At 39.8% G+C, this 22,117-nt stretch overlaps 1 protein-coding gene across 7 annotated transcripts in view; it reads right to left on the bottom strand.

The window, feature by feature from the left end:
• TRPC4AP (transient receptor potential cation channel subfamily C member 4 associated protein) overlaps nt 1-22,117 on the bottom strand; it is a 102,915-nt gene that overhangs the window by 67,227 nt on the left and 13,571 nt on the right. For 2 of the 7 annotated variants that reach the window (XM_049698891.1, XM_033433584.2), the window contains exon 1: nt 10,911-11,133. The exons of 1 other annotated variant lie outside the window; for it this stretch is intronic. In XM_049698891.1, the coding sequence (XP_049554848.1) occupies nt 10,911-11,078 (168 nt within the window). In that variant the 5' untranslated portion in view covers nt 11,079-11,133. Of the gene's footprint in view, nt 1-10,910; nt 11,137-22,117 lie in introns of those variants that run through there. 4 more of the 7 variants (XM_049698893.1, XM_049698892.1, XM_004272757.3 and 1 more) reach the window with 4 other exon arrangements.

Genomic DNA, 22,117 nt, shown 5'->3' with positions numbered 1-22,117 from the left:
TGTTTCACTTTTATATATGTATACATATTATATATGTGTGTGTGTTGGACTGTGATATAAAATGTACTTTTTAGATTAAAAAAATTGCCAGCTACTGTATTTATACTGGCAAATAAAAGCACAAATTAATCTCAAAAAAAGAGAAAGCAATCCCATTTATAACATCATCAAAAGAATAAAGTACTTACAAATAAATTTAACAAAAGGGATACAAGACTTGTACAATGAAACTACAAAACATCATTGAAAGAAATTAAAGAAGTAAAGAAAACCTAAATAAATGGAAAGTCATCCATGTTCAAAGATTGGAAGGCTTAATATTTCTAATATGTTAATACCCTCAATATTGATTCATTGCAGTTCCTATCAAAATCCCAGATGGCTTCACTGCAGAAATTGACACTACATCTAATAACTACTCACTACACATTCTTTGCAAGTACACAGAACGTTTACAAAATGACCAGTTGCTAGGCCATGGAGCAAAATTCAACATATTTAAATGAACTGAAATACAAACTATGTTCCCTGACTGCAGTGCAGTCAGCCTAAAATCTGTAACAGAAAGATAATTATAAAACTCCAATGTTTGGAAATTAAGAAATACCTCTTCTAAAAAATGCATAGGTCAAAGAAGAAATCAAAGTAGAAATTTGAAAATATTCTGAAATAAATGACACTGAAAACACTACAGATCAAAATTCATGGGGTCCAACTAAAGCTATGACTAGTGGCCAGGATAAACTTGATACCAAAACCCGGTGAAAGGAAAATTATAGGCTACTTTCACTCATGAACACAGAAGGATAAAAATCCTAATAAAAAAATTAGTGAATCAAATTTAGCAATCTAAAAAGGATAAAATTTTGAATCAGAAATTCAGATTTGGTTTAATATTTGAAAATTGTACTCAATGTAATTCACATTAATAACACAAGGAAAACAATTATATGAACATCTCAATGCAGAAAAAGCATTCTGATAGAATTCAACATCATAAACTCAAACTCAGAAAAGAAGTGAACTAATAACAGTATCTACAGAACATCTTCAGCAAACATCATACTTAATGGTTAAATGTTTAAGGCTCTCCCTCTTAGATCAGGAACATGCCAATTCAATTCACTGTACTGGAGCATCCCAAACAGCACATTTAGGCAAGGAAAAAAAAAAAAGATGTAAGATTGGAAAGGATAAAAGCTTCATTTGCAGATATGATATTCGCAGATGACTGTATACATATACAATCCAAAATAACCTAAAGGTAAAGTATTAAAATATAGAGCAATATAAATGCTGAAGCAATAGAAAAATCAATCTTGTTTTTATCTTACAGCTATCGTGAGAAGACGCAATTTAAAAAACACTATTTACGATACCATCAAATCATGTCAAATGCCAAGGAATAAATCTAACAAAAGTTATGCAAGACCACTATATAGAAAACTACATACATAAGACATTATCAAGAGAGATTAAGGGAGACCAGATCAGAGAAAAAGAGGAGTAAGGGCAGGAGAGAGAGAATGAATGTGTTGTACTGAATAGATTGAAGGCAATCCCAATCAAAATTTTTTTGTAAAAATGTACAAGCTCATTCTAAAATGTATATGGAAATGGCAAAGGGGCTAGAAGAGCCAAAGAAATCTTGAAGATAAGTAGGAGAAGCTACTCTTCTGATTCAATATTCTATAACCAAAATCAACACACATAAAGTTACAGAAAATAGGACAATGTGATTTCAGTGTAAGGGTAAATGGACAGACCAGAGAAATAGAACAGACATGAAACAGATGTGAAAACAAACACTACAGAGCACTGGACGGACAAAAAAGACTTTTCAATAAATAACAGGTCAACTTGGTATCTCTATTGAAAAGCTCACACCACATCCAAAAATAAATTCCAAGTGGAGTGTATGTTTAAATGGAAAAGGCAAAACAATAAAGTTTCTAGAAGATAAATAGAAGGGTAGGCAAAGATTTATTAAACAGAATACATAAAGCACTAACCATAAAGGAAAATAGTTATACAATGAGTTGTATTAAAATAAAGCACTTCTGTTCATCAAAAGATCTTTTTAGAGACTAAAAAGGCAAGCCACCAAATAAGAGAAGATATCTGCAAAACATCACCACAAAGAGCTCTTATCTAGCGAATAAAAAGAACTTCAAATCAATTAAAAAAAAAAAAGAACGAAAAACCCCACCAGAAAAATGTGCAAAAGATTTGAACAGGTAATCCACAAGACAGAATGTCCAAATGGCCAGTAAACTTCTGAAAAGGTGCTTAACTTCATGAGTCATGAGGGAAACACAAACTAAAACCATAATGAGATTCTACTGCTCACACACTAGAATGACTAAAATTAAAAAGACTGGCAGCACCATAGGTTAGCGAGCACATGGAACAACAGCAACTCATATACACTGCTGGTGGGATTGTAAATTAATACAACCACTTGGGAAACTGTTCAGCAACAGCTGCTGATGCTGAACCTATGTATATCCTATAACCCAGCAATTCTACTTCTAAGTATATACCCAAAAGAAATTGTGCATATACACATCAAGAGACATGTACAAGAATGTTCACATAAGCATTATTCACGATAGCCAAAAACTGGAAAGATCCCAAATACTCATCAAAAGTACAATGAATTAACTGTGGTTTAATACCACAGAATACTATACAGAAATGAAAATGAATGAACTACAGCTTCACCCATCATCATGGATGAATTTCACAATGTTGACTGAAAGAAGGCAGACTCAGTACACAGTTTGATTCTATTTACATAAAGCATGAAAACTAGTACAACTAAATGCAATGTTGGAAGTTGCATTGGGCTGTTCTTTACTTTTTGTGCATTTTTTTTTGTATATTTCAACACAAAAAGTTTTGTAAACACCTAAAACAAAATAATCTGTATGTACTGATTATGGAAGGATCTCTAAAATATATTTTAAGGGAAAAAAGCTGGATGCACAACAGTGTGTATAGTATCACTTGTGTAAGAACAAACATATAGAGACATATTTGCTTTCCGAAGCTTATATAGAGAGATACACAAGAAATCAAAACCATAACTGCCTCTGGGAGTAGAACTGGAGCGTGCTAGTAGAGGTGGTAATAGGCTGTTTGCAAGGGAGACTTATTTTTCTCTGTAACCCTTTTGTACATGTGCATATGTTATCTACTCAAAAGAAGCACCTCTGGCAGGGAGGGACTGACATGAAAGGGGCATTAAATGTATTGGTAACTCCTCAAATTTGGTCGTGGGTACATGTTTATTGTTGCAACACACTGGCATTACTTATTACAGCTTTTCGTAGGTCAAATATTTAACAATAAACTTTAAAAAAAAAACCAAGTATCTGCACAATGACAAACTGTGTATGCTCAATAAATGTTAGTTACCCTCCCCACTCTATTTCCAAATATCTAAACTTATCTCCCACCTATGTCCCACAGGAGCACTTCACTTTCTCTTCCATCTTCTAATGGCTGGTCATGAGGACTTTCTCAGTGGTGTTCTTAGTGTCAGAAATACCTCTGCTACTGTTAAAATTCTACTCATTCTTCAGAAACAACTCAAGTCTCACCTATTCCATGAAGCTCTCCAAAGCAATCACAGCCCGAACTTCACAGGAGAGAAAATGTCTTTCAAAAATAGGAAGGTCCTGGGCTTCCCTGGTGGCGCAGTGGTTGAGAGTCCACCTGCTGATGCAGGGGACACGAGTTCATGCCCCGGTCCGGGAAGATCCCACATGCCGCAGAGCGGCTGGGCCCGTGAGCCATGGCCGCTGAGCTTGCGTGTCCAGAGCCTGTGCTCCGCAACGGGAGAGGCCACAACAGTGAGAGGCCCGCGTACCACAAAAAAAAAAAAAAAAAAAAAAAAAGGAAGATCCTAAGAGAACACTTAGTGCAATCATTTTGCAGAGGGGGTTAGTTAATGTCAGGTGATAGACATGACTTTATTATAGTTGTTATATATTTTAATGTATATCTACACAAAGTGTTCCCACAATGAATAAAAAGAAAGACTTTCATCAATGCATATCATAGTTAAATTTCAGAATACCAGAAAGAGAGATGATCCTAAAAATGCTTAGGGAGTGAGGAGTGGGAAAATAGGTCATGCACAAAGGACAGGGAATCAGAACAGAACCTCTCAACAGCTACACCAAATACTTAAAGACAATGGAATAATATAATGCCATTAAAAATTTAAGGGAAAATAACTTCCAACTTAGAATTCTATACCCAGCTAAACTAAATACTCAAGTATAAGAATAAAAGACATTTTCAGACACGCAAGCTTTAAAAAAAAGTTACCTCCAATGTAGGCTTTCTTAGGATGTTAGTAGAGAATGTACTCCAAGAAAAAGGAAAACAGGATTCAGAAAACAGAGATCCAAAACATGAGAAAAATAAATAAAATGCCCTGAATTTGGTGAAGGGAAATCCCAAGAATTCAGCTATACAGTTGTTCTAGCAAATAACTAGTGCAAATTGCAGAACAGAGGGTTCCAAGAAAGATTTCTTAAAAAAAAAAAAAAAAAAGTAGGAGTTTTAGAATTTGGGAGTAAATTGTAAGTAAATAAAAAGAAAAGCAAATTTTATAAGGATGATTATACTAGTGAAAGAAGCCAGACTCAAAATGCTACATATGGAATGATTCCATTTCTATGATAGTAAAATGGCATTAACAGAATAGAAAACAGATGAGAAGTTGCCAAAGGAGGGCGGTGAGGAAGGGGTGACTACTACAAGGGAATTTCTAAATCCTAACTGTAGTGGTGGCCACACAACTGTGCTTGTCAAGACTTGTAGAACTATACACTGAAAGGGTGAATTCTACTATATTTGTGTCTCAATTTAAAAAGTAGGGGGAGAAAGGGCAGCTTTTAACTCTAAGAAAAACAAATTATACAGAACAAATACAATTGTTGTATACTATATGGCTCTGCTATAAACAATTATATCTCATCACTATCATCATAATGTAAATACCTAACACCAACAGTCAAAACTGATATAAATACATAAGGAGAATGATGGAGACCAAATGTGTGGCACAGGGTGCTGTGAATTAAATCCTAATCTCTACAAGAGGAAGAAAATAGATAATCTCTAAAACTGTAAAGTCAAGAAATAGCCTTATAAGCATGTTATTTACAATGCTGGCTTTCCTGTTTCCTGGACTCTTCCTCTATAAAAGAAAACAGCTACAGTGTGGGCAGTGGTTGCCTGGGGAGGGTGGAACTTGGGGTGAAAAGTGGGGGCACTGCTGTTATTTGTTACAAGGTTCATGATACCCAGAGATCCTCCAAATTGTATTCAAAATACTCAACTTCACATGGAATTTCTTTTACTACTACTAGTTTGTCTCACAAGGCATTTACTCTCATTTAAAAATAAACATCTGGGGCTTCCCTGGTGGCGCAGTGGTTAAGAATCTGCCTGCTGGGGCTTCCTTGGTGGCGCAGTGGTTAAGAATCTGCCTGCCAATGCAGGAGACATGGGTTCAAGCCCTGGTCCAGGAAGATCCCACATGTCGTGGAGCAACTAAGCCCATGAGCCACAACTACTGAAGCCTGCACTCTAGAGCCTGCGAGCCACAACTACTGAGACTGTGTGCCACAACTACTGAAGCCCGTGTGCCTAGAGCCCGTGCTCCTCAACAAGAGAAGTCACCGCAATGAGAAGTCTGTGCACCTCAACGAAAGAATAGCTCCCGCTCGCCGCAACTAGAGAAAGCCCATGTGCAGCAACGACCCAACACAGCCAAAAATAAATTAATTAAATTTTTTTAAAAAAGTATCTGCCTGCCAATGCAGGGGACATGGGTTCGAGCCCTGGTCCAGGAAGATCCCACATGCTGCGGAGCAACTAAGCCCGTGCACCACAACTACTGAACCTGCGCTCTAGAGCCCGCGTGCCACAACTACTAAAGCCCGCGTGCCTAGAGCCTGCGCTCTGCAACAAGAGAAGCCACCGCAGTGAGAAGCCCGCGCACCGCAGGTAGAGTAGCCCCCACTCGCCACAACTACAGAAAGCCCACATACAGCAACGAAGACCCAATGCAGCCAAAAATAAATAAATTTATAAATAAATAAGATAAAAATAATCATCTGGATTTTGTTTTCCTTGTGAACAGCTGAGTAGCGTGATGAAAAGAGCCACCATCCAGGCATCTTCAAAGTTGAATTTTTGGCAGATGTTGTATGGGTTTCTTCTCTCGGAATACTTGTGGTTTAACAGTTTACAGGAGTGATAATCTCTTACATCATGCTGCCTAAGCTGTCAACCTGTTTAGTGAATGTGACACTTCCAGACATTTACAGTTTTCATTGACTTATTTTTGTCTTTACTGCTTTTCTTTTTAAATAATTAAAGGCTGAATTCCATAAACATAAAATGTATATCTTACTTGTTTAGTCCTAAGATATCTAATGCCTCAAAATGCATTAAGTGCAAGTAAATACCCTTCTTAAAGAATAATTAATGAAGATTAAATACCTTTAATTAATGAAGATTAAATACACTTATATTATTCTGATAACAAACATTAACCAATGAATGCTTGTGTCTACTTTAATGGGATTTGTTTTAATAAAAGAATGAATTTTATGGTTTGCGAATACAAAAACTGTTTAAATATTATTCATATTTTTAATTAATGAGAATTTATCCTATCTACAGGGTTTTCGATATCAAATTATCCTTGACAGGCAAAGAGACTGTATTTGACTTGAACCGCTAGGTTTCAAATGCTAATGCTCAGAACAAGGTTAAAACAATTGTGCCAACTGAAATTAAAAAAAAAAAAAAGAGGAGTCAATCTAAAAAAATATATATGAAGTAACACTCAAGTAGAATTTAGATATGCCAAAAATCACGAAGGACGCAATGACCAGAAATTTGGGAAACAAAACAGGATGCCAGGGGCTTCCCTGGTGGCGCAGTGGTTGGAGTCCGCCTGTCGATGCAGGGGACGCAGGTTCGTGCCCTGGTCCGGGAAGATCCCACATGCCGCAAACAAAACAAAACAAAACAAAACAAAAACAGGATGCCAAAACCTAGCCTCTCACCAGATTGCCAAACTGAAGTAGTATCTCTAGGTGCAGTAGGTCATGACCTGTGTGAGTTGCTTTGCCTAGTCTATCCCTTTCCCTCAATTCCTACTGATTGTGCAGAGTCTTGTGCACCCCTGGAAAGGAATCTGAATTTGATTCCAACTGCAATGGGATGCCATTGGAGGGTTTTAAGTAAGGGATTATAAGATCTGATTTGCTTTAGGGATCAAATGTGCTGATAAAAGTGAACAGGCTCTGTAAATGCTAAAGCATCATACCAGCATATTTTATTACCTTGATAGAGGTCAAACTGAAAGGGAGAGATGAAAATAAGGAACATTAAAATCCAAGTAGGACAAGGCCCATTCTAAATCATGTGGCCTGGGGTCTTCTCCCAGGCTTCTCTCAAGTTCTGTTTGGGACTTGAGGAAGATCAGGTTTGGTGGAAGAGGAATTAGGAATTGTATTTGCCATATTAAGTTCGAGGTGACTATTAGACGCCTAGGTGGAGATCCTGAGAAAGTATCTGGATATATCCAACTGGAGCTAAAGAGAGAAACCAGGATGGAAATAACAGATTTAGGATCTATCAGAATATAGTTTTGCTAAAAATGATAGTTGCTAATCTTTATAGCATGCTTACTATATTTTAGACACCATTTTAAGTGCTTTATGTATAAACGCTCTTGGTCCTTACCACAGCTTTAGCAGGTTAGGTCCCATGATTATCTCTATTTTAAAAATGAAGAGGGCTTCCCTGGTGGCGCAGTGGTTGGGAGTCTGCCTGCCGATGCAGGGGACGCGGGTTCGTGCCCCGGTTCGGGAGGATCCCACATGCCACGGAGCGGCTGGGCCCGTGAGCCATGGCCGCTGAGCCTGCGCGTCCGGAGCCTGTGCTCCGCAACAGGAGAGGCCACAACAGTGAGAGGCCCGCGTACCACAAAAAGAAAAAAAAAAAAAAAAGAAGAAGAAACTGAGGCACAAAGAGATTAAGCTACTTGTCCAAAGACACACAGCAAGTATGTACCAGAGCTGGAACTCAAACCTAGGTAATCTGACTCCAGAACTCCTTAAAGCCATGGGACTGTTTGGGATATACAAAGAGACAGGACTGAGGAAGAGGAGGACAGAGCCCTCACATACAGTATTTCAAGTCAAACAATTTCCTGAGTCCTGAAGATCAAGTGACTGGCGCTGTTTCAGGCTCTGCAGACACAAAGAAAAATAAGACACAGTCTCTCAGGAAGCCCACTCTGATGGCTATGAGCTGATGGCAACTATTTACTGAACATTTACTATGTGCCACACACTGGCCAAGCTTTTTAGCTATGTTATTTCACTCCTCCTAACAGCCCTATGAGGTAGATGTTACTACAGCCATTTTAGAAATAATGAAACTGAGGTTCAGAGAGGTTAAATAATATAACCTAGTTATAAGTGACAGAACTAGGATTCAATCCAGGTCCATCTTACTTCAAAATCTGGTCTTTTCCAAGGAAATCCTGTTACATGCTATAACATGGATGAACCTTGAGGATATTATGCTAAGTGAAATAAGCCAGGCACAAAAAGACAATGTATGATTCCACTTATATGACGTATCTAAAGTAATCAAATTCATGGAAACAGAAAGTAGTAGAATGGTGGTTACCAGGGGCTGGGGGAGGGGAAAAAAGTAGTTGTTTAATGGGTTGTTTCAGATTTGCGAGATGAAAAAATTCTGGAGATCTGTTTCACAACAATGTGAATACTTGACACTACTGACTGCACACTTAAAAATGATTAAGAAGGTAAATTTTATGTGTTTACAACATAAAGAAAAAAAATTTTAATCTGGTCTTTCCAAGTATACCACATGCCATAATGGATATGCTTACTGTGCTATGGAAATACTTGTGAGGATATAATTTATTCTGCAACGTGGGGGTGTAGCAAGGAAGAGATCAAAGAAAGTGACTAAGAAAGGACACATCTGAAAGATGAAGGTCCCCACTTTATCTTCACTATAGTTTTGGGAAGGTACATCCATCTCAACCTCTGAAATAGCTCCCATTCCTGTCTGTATACAACTACTGATTACCACAATAACCAGACTAGATCAGGCTCAAGAACATTCCAGCACCTTCTATCTGGTGAGCTTCTTCAGTCTCCTCCCATTTCAAGTCATCCAGCACTGGAAACAAATTAAGTGTACTAAATTTCCCCATTCATTAAGTTAACTTCCGTGGCTCCCTATTGCCCTCAGAACATAGAGGATTATCAAGACGAGTGCTTAGGAGCAAATTACCTAATTTTTCTGAGCCTCAGTTTCTTCATCTGTGTTGAGATGAGTCCCGACACTTGGTTCAAAAGATTGAGAATTAAATAAAGACACTGTATACCTTGCACAATGCTTGATCCAAAATATGTGCTCAGTAAAGGTGAGTTAGTTCCCTTTCTGCCCATTCCTACATACCCAGCTCAGTAAGGGTCTTTGGGTTAAAGGATAGAGCAAGTATTTCCAGAATCTTAAGGCAGACAGAGAAGAATGCAAAGGGAAAAAAGTTGCTCATCTATGGTTAACTGATGTTCAGGAAAATACTGTTCACCCAGAACTGCTTCTTCATCTGTAACCCTCTACAAACACAGACCACCTGGTCTTTATCTTATATTCTGTCCTTTTAACCATATGAGTAATATTGAAGTGGTTCAAAATTAAGTTCATATATAAAGTTATACTGTGAAAAGTCTCACTCTCACGCTCTCCCTCATCTACCCAATTCCCACTCCACTCCCACCAATCACTTTATTACTATTCCTGTATTTACTTAAAAAGTTTCTTTACGCAAAAGCTATCCTTAAATTAAACCAATGCTTTACAGGTGTGTTTGCAACGTAAGTTCTGGGAACATGGGGGCGGGGGGAGTAGAGCAGCGAGCAGCCTAGGTTTACTCATCCCGCTTTACCCTAAAGCAGTGTCCTTCATTCATTCAAAAAAAAAAAAATGCTAATCATATATTGGGCACTATTTAAGCCAAATACCAAGTATAGCATTAATATTAACTGATTAATCTTCAGCTTTTTACTGTGCACCAGAAATGCATTTAACGCTTTTACACAAATCAGGAAACAGGCACAGAAACGTAACTTGCCCAAGCAAGAGAGAGCAGGGTTCTGAATCCAGGCCTGACTCCAGAGCCCTAGCTCTTTACCATGACGCTCTACTCTGGCAAACCAGATACAGTCCCTGCACCCGCTGGAGCTCAGCCTAACGTGGGACACACGCGAGAAAAAGGACAGACAATAAAGAAATATGTAATTACAGACTAAGAAAGTAATGTGGACGGAACGAATTCAGGGCTGTAACTGAATAACAATGGGGACCCACTTTTGAAGAGGGAGGGTTGTGTCGAGGAAAGGCCTCTCTGAGAGAATGACATTTATGATGGCTTGGGAACCGTCTGGGGTTTGCAGTGATGACCCACCGCCCAAGTCACGGGGAAGAAACTCGCGGCCCGTAGAGGCTACAGCAAACTCGCCCAGGGTCCCCCAGACGTGCAGACGTGGCGCAAGGAAGGGAGGATCTAGGAGCTGGGCCTAAGACTCGTACACGCCATCAATGCCCGATGCAGCCCAGCCCTGCTCGGCCCCTAAGCCGGAGCCTCTAGCCTGCCGCTGCCCACTGCCCCGCCGCGGCTGACAGCGTCGCGACAGCCCACAGGGAGGCCCCGCGGCCAGCCAAGAGGGGTCGGGCCCGTACAGTGGCGGCCTGGAAAGGCCTCTTGCCCGGCCCCCCCGCCAGCTCCCGCCCGGTCCACCCCGCCCCGCCCCTCCGGGCCGGCTTCGTACCTGCACGGCCCGGACCAGGCCCCGGCCGGTCAGCTGGCCCTGCCGCAGCTGCAGCAGAATGTTACCAGGCCGCGGCCGGCCGCCCCATCCGCCCCAAGCCGCCACAGTTGCCGCCGCCCGTCGCCCTCGGCCGACCCCAGACCCAGCAGCCGCCGGCGCCTCCGCCATGTCTCCTCGTCCGACAAACAGGAAGCAAGCGGCCCCGGGGCCGCGGAGATTCCTACGGGGCGGCGGAGGGGTCGCCGCAGCGCCCCCAGTAGGCCGACGGCGGAGGCGCAAGCCGCGTGGCAAGGGGCCGTGCGCGCCGCGGGGACTGCTGGGAAATGTAGTCTTGCTCTCAGGAGGGCAGGTGCGAGAGAGCGATGTGGCGTTTCCTGCGCCACTCGTCCTTCTGGCCCCTCAGTCCAGCATTTCAGTGAGGTCCCCCGAGGTCGAAGACAGGTCCCCGCGTGTGCATTCTCCCATTTCTTGCCTATTTGGGGAGGTTACAGCCAACTGGCTAGGAAAAGATCTTGGATGCCAGACCAGGAATCAGGCCGTCTGGTCTGATTTCCCGCCTGCTTCTTTCTGCCTCTGACTCGCCACGGACCTCTCTGAGCCTCAATTTCCTCATTAGTTCATTCAGTCAGTAGTTCCTGGGAGCCTAAACAGCCAGGAAATAGTTCCTTGGGGCCAGCTCTGCGCCCAGCACTGAACGGTCCCTGAGAAAACAGTGGTGAGCAGAGCGGAGTAACTAGGTCCCTGTTTTGAAATGCTGGTTACAGGGAAGACAGCACATCCATACACAGACGCACAGTAACAAACTGGGTAACTTGTGTAACTGGGTACGTTGTTGTGATGTTAAATGGAATAATGGAAGGGAAAAGGATTGGTAAATTGTGACATCATATTCTCTGTCAGAGGACTCTTGTCCTGATTTCTCCCCACCAGATAGTATGTTCTGTTCTACTCTGAGCCCAGGTAGTCCTTTTTTTGGCAAACTTCTGTGCCCGGATCGTGGCATCTCCTCTCCTTTTTTCTTCCTGGGAGGGGGTCTTGTAACATAAATGAAAGAGGAATGCTGGGTGTGATGCAATAAGGAATGGTGGAGATTGTGACCCATAACTTACTGCCCAAACCAGAACTTTTAAGAATGAAAGGATGCTATTAATTACAACGGGACAGCAGGCGTGTAAAGGGACTGTTCCTGGCAAACTGTGATTGTGGTCACCATCCCCATGCCCATCTACAAGGAGTGGTCTCTACTCGCCTCCTGCAGATTGTTGCTGAATTGTCTAGTTTTTCCAGAAAGGCCAAAAGTCTGGGTTTTTATGTGAAATCACTCAATTTAAAAAACTCCATGGGCCAAATAAAACCCTATTTATGACCCCTGGAACAGGGAGACCAGGATCAGGTCCAGGTGTACATGGAAGTTTAGCATGTGGTAAGGGAGACATTTCAAATCAATGGGCAAAGAAAAAAAAAAGTTAGGTCTTAAACTTTACACCAAGTTAAAAGGAATCTCAGACATACTAAAAGCTATGTATAACAAAATCAAAGTATAGTTCTAAAGCTGGATTGTGGTAATAGTTATACAACCTTAAGTTGACTAAAAATCATTAGATTGTACACTCAAAATGGGTGAGTTTTATGATATGTAAATTATACCTCATACATTTATGATATGTAAATTATCTGATATGTTAAAAACCAAAGTATAAAAATAGTACAAGTGGGGACTTCCCTGGTGGCACAGTGGTTAAGAATCTGCCTGCCAATGCAGGGGACACGGGTTCGAGCCCTGGTCTGGGAAGATTCCACATGCCGCAGAGCAGCTGAGCCTGTGCGCCACAACTACTGAGCCTGCACTCTGGAGCCCATGAGCCACAACTGCCGAGCCTACGTGCCACAAGTGCTGAGGCCCACGAACCTAGAGCGCGTGCTCCACAACAAGAGAAGCTACCGCAGTGAAAAGCCCATGCACTGCATAGAAGAGTAGCCCCTGCTCACCGCAACTAGAGAAAGCCCGCACGCATAGCAACAAATACCCAACGCAGCCAAAAATAAATAAATAAATTTACCAAAAAAAAAAGTAGAAGTTAATCTATGGGAATACTTTTACGATTTGGGGATAGAAAAGTTCTTCTCAATCATAAAACCCAGAAGTCATGGATAGGAAAAGATTGACAAGTTTGACCTTAACAATGTTAAAATTTTCTGTACAAGACACTATGCACAACCATAAAAGGCAAGTGATATTCTGGGAAACAGTCAATATCCAGAATGTATGAAGGACTTACTGCACCCTCTGCCTGAAGTTCTCATCCCCAGGAAGCTCTCTGAATGGCTTGCTTCCTCATGAACTCCAGGTTTCTATTCACGGAGAGATCTTCCCTACTATCCATATAAAAACAGCACTCCTTAAACTCACCATCTTATTACCTGCTTTGTTTGTTTCTATAGCACTAGCTCCACATGACATAGTTGTTTACTTTTTGCACCCCTCCCCCTGACTGGAGTATAATCTTGGTCTTTGTTCATTGCTGCATTTATCTCCAGCACATAGAATATTCAGCTGACACACGGTAGGTGGTCAAATATTTGTTTATTGGTTCAAAAAATTAATGAACAGATGCATGAACACCTACAAAAATCAAGGTAAAGGGTTCCTGGTGGTCCAACGGGTAAGACTCCGGGCTCCCAATGCAGGGGGCCCGGGTTCGATTCCTGATCAGGGAACTAGACCCCGCATGCATGCGGCAACTAAGAGTCCGCATGCCACAACTAAGAAGTCCACATGCCGCAACTAAAAAGATCCCGCATGCTGCAACGAAGACCCGGTGCAGCCAAAATCAATCAATCAATGCTTTTTAAAAAAATCAAGGAAAAAACCAAACAACCCAATAGAAATATAGGTAGAAAGGAAGAGGCAATTCACAAAAGATAAATAAATGGCCAGTAAATGTGTAAAAAATGCCCACCCTCAATTTTATTAATAGTAGAATGTTTATGGTGAGAACATAAACTGATATATCTTTCTGCAAAGAAATTTTTTAGCAATATGAATTAATCATAAAGAAATCCAAACTTTTTGACTTGATAATTACTCCCTAATGATATTATTTGATATGATGATGATTTAATGCAAAAATGCTTATTACTGTATTATTTGTGAAAGCAAAAATAGAAAAAAATGTAACAATAAAGTAGGATCATGGTTAAATCTAGTGTTTCAATATAATGGAATATTTGAGCCATTGAACATCATCATTTACAAAATAAAATACTAAGATTTCAAATAAAATTAAATATTCATATACTTTGATCTGCTTCTAGGAATTTATGTCTTAGCAACAGCTAAACAAGTATACCAAGATGTATTACTAAAATATTCAGTGAGATATTTATATATCAAAATATTGGAAAAATCTGAATAGCCATCAATAGGTGACTAGTTAAACGAACCACGTTTCATCTACTCAGCAGAATATTGCACAGTCACCGAAACGAATAGGACGGACACACACACACACACACACACACACACACACACACACACACACTGACATGGGAAGATGTTCATGACACAGTTAAGTTAAAAAAGCTCATAGAGGGCCTTCCCTGGTGGTGCAGTGGTTGAGAGTCCGCCTGCTGATGCAGGGGACACTGGTTCGTGCCCCGGTCCGGGAAGATCCCACATGCCGCGGAGCAGCTGGGCCCGTGAGCCATGGCCACTGAGCCTGCGCGTCCGGAGCCTGTGCTCCACGACGGGAGAGGCCACAACAGTGAGAGGCCCGCGTACCGCAAAAAAAAAAAAAAAAAAAAAAAAAAAGCTCATGGAGGGACTTCCCTGGCGGTCCAGTGGTTGAGACTTCGCCTTCCAATGCAGGGGGTATGGGTTCGATTCCTGGTCGAAGAGCTAAGATCCCACATGCCTTGCCGCCAAAAAAACAAAATATAAAACAGAATCAATATTGTAACAAATTCAATAAAGACTTTAAAAATGGTCCACATCAAGAAAGAAACAATCTTAAAAAAATTGTTTAAAACAAGCGCTCATGGGGCTTCCCCGGTGGCGCAGTGGTTGAGAGTCCGCCTGCCCATGCAGGGGACACGGGTTCGTGCCCCGGTCCGGGAAGATCCCACATGCCACGGAGCGGCTGGACCCGTGAGCCATGGCCGTTGAGCCTGCGCGTCCGGAGCCTGTGCTCCACAACGGGAGCGGCCACGACATTCCTTTCATTCTATTATAAGCGTAGATAACTTTAATAATTTAAAATATAAATTTAAAAAAGTACATATCTATAACTGGATAGGAAGGTGCTCACCACACACTCTTGAAAGAAAAATAAAGCAAGTTATAAAGGAAGAGGTATATTATGACCCCATTCATGTATAATTAGACATTCATACTCTATATGGTTATATGCACAGAATTACCTGAAAGAAATGTTACCAAAAATGTCAACTGTGGTTATCACAATGTAGACAGACTTCAGGTAATTTTTACTTTATTAATATTTTTCTTAATTTTTTACATAGTCTATGTATCATTTTTACACTCAGGGAGGAAAAAAAGTTCTTTTAATGTTAGAAATTAAGAAAAAAGAAAGGGGGCTTCCCTGGTGGCGCAGTGGTTGAGAATCTGTCTGCCAATGCAGGGGACACGGGTTCGAGCTCTGGTCTGGGAAGATCCCACATGCCACGGAGCAACTGAGCCCGTGAGCCACAACTACTGAGCCGGTGTGTCTGGAGCCTGTGCTCCGCAACAAAAGAGGCCGCGACAGTGAGAGGCCCGCGCACCGCGATGAAGAGTGGCCCCCGTTCGCCGCAAATAGAGAAAGCCCTTGCACAGAAACGAAGACCCAACACAGACAAAACTAAAATAAATAAATTAATTAATTTTTAAAAAAAAGAAAGGAAAAAAAATCCATTCCAGGGCCACAAAGCTGGACATTGGTCAGCTGTCTGTGAAGCAGCCAGCCTTCCCTGGGCAATCACAGCCCCAGGATTTCACTCACCCAGAGCTCTTCCTGAGGCATATGGTGGAATATACTCTCATCCTTGTCACAGCAAGGAGACAGGATCCTGACAAACCTTACAGTTCAAATGGCCCTTCAGGTTTCCCTTGGCACTCATGATGCTAGGAACAAGTCTTCCCACCTCAGTTTTGACCCAACTACAAATGTCACTTTACATTCCTAAATTTGAACCTTCCTCAGCCCAGCCTGGCCCAGGCATTCCCCAAAGCTGGCTATTCACTGAGTCAAAAATAATCACATCAAGTTCAGTCCTAAGGTCACTACTGACTAGGAAATAAGGAGATAGGTTTCCAGAAACCTCTGGGCAAAGGTACTCTCCACTTCATCTCTGTTCTGCTGGCCCGTTCTGTAGAAACCAGATGAGTGTCTTTCACCACCAGAGGGCAGAGCACCCCTCCCGTAAGAGGCCAGTTGATGTCAATTTAGGTCAGGGTTAGAAAAACTGAAGCTCCTTAATAGGCTAATTTCTTCCCCCACAATAATCCCAAATGGCTTAACGAAACATGCTGATACTACTCAGAGAGTATCACTTCTTGTAAATGAGTTACCAAACTCAACTAGGCAGATGGATTTTCTGGGGCAATTTTTTAGATCATATTTTTGAATCATAGAAAAGTCATTTTAATCAAAGCAACTGGCACAGTTATATTCAGACCACGGAAACAGCTGTTCATGCATCGTCCTTTGGTGTTATTTCCGACTGTTATATTCTTTCACATTACATTTCTAATGTACAATCTCTCAAGGATTTGTTTCAAAAATGTTTGTTGAGTACCATTTCACCTGCCAGGCACTACTGTAGGTGCTAAATAAAAGAAACAAAGTCCCTGCTCTCATGGAGCTTATACACTTGTGTAAGACCCACCCTTCTTTCAGCATTTACCGTTGGCCAAGCACCTTATTTGCAATATTTTATTTTCCCTCAGCTTTTTGGGGGGAAATTTTCAAATCTACAGAAAAGTTGAAAGAATAATACGATGAATACTCATATATCCTTGCTTAAACTCACCAATTGTTAACATTGCTTTATCTATTTCTTCTCTATCTACATGTGTATATATACATATATATCACATTTTTGCCAAACCATTTGAAAGTAAATTACAGATATCATGATACGACACCCCAATATTTCAGCATCTATCTCCCAAGAACAAGGACATACTCCTAATAACCATGACACCATCACACCCAAGAAATTCAATGTTGATATAATATTACCTTACATTCAATTTTCTGCAATTGCCCCCCAAAATGTCCCACAGAGTCTTCCCCGCACATTCAGGATTCAATCAAGGATCACTCATTGCTTTTGAATGCCATGTCTCTTTAGTGTCTTTTAATCTCTAAGACTCCCCTCATCTTTTCTGTCTTTCATGAGAGTCCCTTTCATTTTTCTGTCTCTTCAGTGTATGACAGTTCCCTTTTCTCTACATCCTCAATAACATTTGTTTCTGTTTTTTGTTTTTTTTATTTATTTGGTTGCACAGGGCCTTAGTTGCGGCAGGTGGGCTCCTTAGTTGCGGCTCACCGGCTCCTTAGTTGTAGCATGTGAACTCTTAGTTGCAGCATGATGTGGGATCTGGTTCCCTGACCAGGGATCGAACCTGGGCCCCCTTCATTGGGAGCATGGAGTATTAACCACTGTGCCACCAGGGAAGTCCCATGCCAACGTTTGTTATTTGGGTTCCTTTTGATGACAGCCATTCTGATTGGTGTGAGGTGATATATCATTGTGGTTTTGATTTGCATTTCCCTTATGATGAGTGATATTGAGCATCTTTTCATGTGTCTTTTAGCCATTTGCATTTCCTCTTTGGAAAAAATGTCTACTCAGTTCCTCTGGCCATTTTTTAATTGAGTTGTTTTTTTTCTTGATGTTGAGTTGTATGAGCTGTTTATATATGTTGGATATTAACCCCTTATCAGTCATGTCATTTGCAAATATCTTCTCCCATTCAGTAGGTTGCCTTTTCATTTTTTCAGAAAGAGAAATTAAGGAAACAATCCCATTAACCATCACATCAAAAAGAATAAAATACCTAGGAATAAACCTACCAGAGGAAGTAAAAGACCTGTATGCGGAAAACTATATATAAGACACTGATGAAAGAAACTGAAGACAACACACACAGATGGAAAGATATACTGTGTTCTTGGACTGGAAGAATTAATATTGTTAAAATGACCATACTACCCAAGGCAATCTACAGATTCAATGCAATCTCAATCAAAATAAAATGGCACTTTTCACAGAACTAGAAAAAATAATTTTAAAATTTGTATAGAAACACAAAAGACCCCAAATAGCCAAAACAATCTTGAGAAAGAAGAACAGAGCTGGAGGAATCATGCTCTCTGACTTCAGACTATACTACAAAACTACAGTAATCAAAACAGTATGGTACTGGCACAAAAACAGAGACATAGATCAATGGGACAGAATAGAGAGCCCAGAAATAAATAAACCCACACTTATATGGTCAAGTAACCTATGACAAAGAAGGCAAGAATATACAATGGAGAAAAGACAATATCTTCAATAAGTGGTACTGGGAAAACTGAATAGCTACATGTAAAAGAATGAAATTAGAACATTCTCTAACACCATATATAAAAATAAACTCAAAATAGATTAAAGACTTAAATGTAAAACCAGATACTATAAAACTACTAGAGGAAAACATAGGCAGAACACTCTGACATAAATCACAGCCATAATTTTTTGGATCCGTCTACTAAAGCAAAGGAAACCAAATAAAAATAAACAAATGGAACCTAATTAAACTTAAAAGCTTTCGCACAGCAAAGGAAACCATGGACAAAATGAAAAGACAACCTACTGAATGGCAGAAGATATTCGCAAATATGTCCAATAACAGGTTAATATCCAACATCATTATTGTTTTTAATGCTTAAATTGTCCCAAATTTGACCAGTGGTAGTCCTTTCAAGCCAGTTCCTGTGTCCTTTTGATATTTTCTGGGACAATCCTAATTTTAAATGGTCCCTGTGAGACTTGAACTTGTTCAACTCTGTCACCTGATCTGAGTTCAGAAAATACAATCACTCTAGATCTCTGCTCCAATCCCCACCAATGTAGATTCTTTCCTCACTTCCAGAGCCAATCACTCCTTAATCTACAACAGCACTTCCTAACTTTTTGAAGGGCTGAGGACCCTTCTATGATGAAAGCTTAAACCCCTTCTCCCCAAAAAGATGCATACACACACACACACACACACACACACACACACAAATTTTGCCACAAGGTTCTTGGCTTGGGCTTCAAACTAGTTATCTCAAGGCTGTTCATGGAACACCTGCTATGTATCAGAAATTATGGTAGAAATGCAAAGGGAAGAAAGGAAGAAAATTAACATTAAAAAAGACCTACTATGTATGTTCCAGACACTGTGTCAAAAGTTAGATACATGTTATCTCAACAAAGAGACATAAAATAGGGAGTTAATAAACTAACCAACAAATTGTCATAGCAAGATGGAATACGTGCAGTTATAAATAAAGGCATATGGTCATTAAATTTCATTCACTCACCAAATATTTATTGCAAACTTACTATGTGCAGGCACTCTCCTAGGAACTGGAGATATATCTGTGAATAAGATAAACATGGTTTGTGCCTTCCAGGGTCCAGAGTCTAGTGGAGGAAGACAGATAGATAAGCAATTCCAATCCACACAAGCATTATAACCTTGAACAAGTTACTTAACTTTCTAAAGCCTCAATTTGCTTATGTGTAAATGGAGAAAATAGCAGCATCAACCCCAATGGATTGTTCTGAGTTTTATATGAGATAATAGATATAACACAGGACCTGGCACAAAGTAGACACTAACAAAATATTAGCTATTATTATTACATTATATTTATCACATAAATTTTCTTGTTCAAAAATATGTAAAATTCAGTGGCTTTAAACTGGCATTTTTAAGGCTCTACACAATCCATGTTTACCCCTAAGTATTCAATCCTGATTCCCACTGTTCTTCCACATCCCCCTCCACGTTCCAGGCAGACTGGGATCCTTAGAGACCTCCTGTCATGCTAAGGATGAGAGCCTCCAACTCCTGCAAATCCCACATTTTCTTTAAGACTAAGCTCCTACCCTTTTCAGAACTCTGGAAGCATCTCTGGTCAGACTCTCACAACTTAACCCTTGCTCACAAACCGTTTTAGTATTGTTCAATACTTAGTTCTTATGGTTTCTTTCAATTTCGTAGATAGATTGCATCTAAGAGCAGGATAAAGTAACAAGATTACTTTCCCCTCCTTTTAACACACATATAGTTCAAAAGATATTCAAAGCCTTATTTCCTTGACTTGTATAATTATCCCCTTTAAAAAATCCTTTTTGGAAAGAATCCAAAAAAATCTCTTTTAAAAAGAAAGAAAATTCTGAGTAAAAGCCACTGCCTCTGAGTCTTTATTACAATTCTTGGGAACCTCTTGACAGGCAACAAATTCGAATTCTCTGGTGGATTCGAGTCTTACAAACAGCCCAAAGTCCTTCTGAGTGGAGCTTGATGAATAAGTGGATTATTAATACCGTTTTTTCCTGTTCTTTATTAAGAAAACTTCTAATTTGGAGTAACTTTAGATTTACATAAGAGTTGCAAGGATAGTACAAACAGTTCCCTTACTGTTTGTAAGGGAACAAACACACCTGTAACCCAGCTTCCCCAAATATTTACGTCTTACGTGACCATCATTTTTCTGTTTGTTTGTTTTTTAAGCTGCAGTACAAGAAATCCCACATTGACTGTTGTGCTGCAATCCCACAAAGCAATCAATCAAATTAGAACAGACCCTGTGAAAAAAATAGAATAGATTCCAACCAGGAATTAGTGTCAAAAATTGAAAGGAGGAACATCATTTCAGATTCTTCAGCAAGATATAATGAACAAGAAGAAGATTGTAAGAGGATATAATGAACAATTTTATGCCTAGACATTTGAAAATTTAGATGAAATAAATAAATTTCTAGGAAAAAAAGCCATACCTAAATGGACACCACAAAATTGGAATAATCCCATATCTATTAAGAAATTGAATCTATAAATTAAAAACCTTCCCACAAAGAAAACTCCAGCCCTAAATGGCTGTGATATCTACTAAACTTTCAAGGAAGAAATAATACCAGCAATACACAATTTCTTCCAAAGACCAGAAAAAGAGTTAACATTCCCTGACTGATATTACGAGGCGAGCATAACACTAATACCAACATAGGAGATAAGGTGCAATAAAAGTCTCTAATTTTATTTCATTTAATTCAAACTGCTTCCATTAATAAGGTCTCATCAATTTGTTGCAACAATGATGGGGACATCCAATACCCTGGTTCTCAAACTTAAGCTTGTATCAGAATCACCTGGAAGGCTTGTTGAAACACATATTGCTGGCCCTACCCCAGAGTTTCTGAATCAGAAGGTCCAGGGTGGAGCCCAAGAGTTTGCATTTGTAAGAAGTTCTCTGGTGATGCTGATGCTGCTGGACCAGGGACCACATTTGAAAACCATGGATCCAGCGGCATATATATTGAAATCTTGTTGCCATAGCAGTAATATTATTTGAAATGCTTGGATAGGCTTGAAATGTTGGAATGGGTTTCCCAAGAACTTTCTAATTTAATTCACTAAGAATGTTAAAAATATATATCAAATAGGCCAACACTGTTACTCAAAAAAAACTTTGAAAAGATTTTCCAAATGAGATTGCTTTTTGGCTAGAAAAATATGAATTTCACTCTTGTATTCCTATAATGTGCTTTGGACTTTCCTTTAAGACAACCAACTAACTTTGATATGATAAACTAAGTGGTAGGTCAGCTCTAAGCCCCGAAAAAGTGTGTTTTTTTTTTTAATTAGCTATTTTGTCGGCTTCCTTTAACAAAATTAACAAGAACATACACATGAATTTCAGCAGAATCTGTTTTCCAAAGATTTACAACATATAAAAGAGTATGCCAAATAACATTGTTTTTAGATGCTTCTAAAATTTTTAAATGCCTTTGTTATATTTTCATTTTTCCAGACTAATTTACATTGACCAAAATTGCACTTGTCAATTCTGTAAACATTTTAAATCAAGTTTTGTGTGAAGAGGTTAACTAAATACCTAACAAGACCCTCCTTAAAATGGCCTTACCACTCATATCAGACA

The sequence above is a fragment of the Orcinus orca genome, chromosome 16 (assembly GCF_937001465.1).
Source record: "Orcinus orca chromosome 16, mOrcOrc1.1, whole genome shotgun sequence".
In the NCBI taxonomy this organism is placed as follows: Eukaryota; Metazoa; Chordata; class Mammalia; order Artiodactyla; family Delphinidae; genus Orcinus; species Orcinus orca.
The sequence above is the reverse complement of the archived record's forward strand: the minus strand, read 5'-3'. Positions and strand labels throughout refer to the sequence as shown.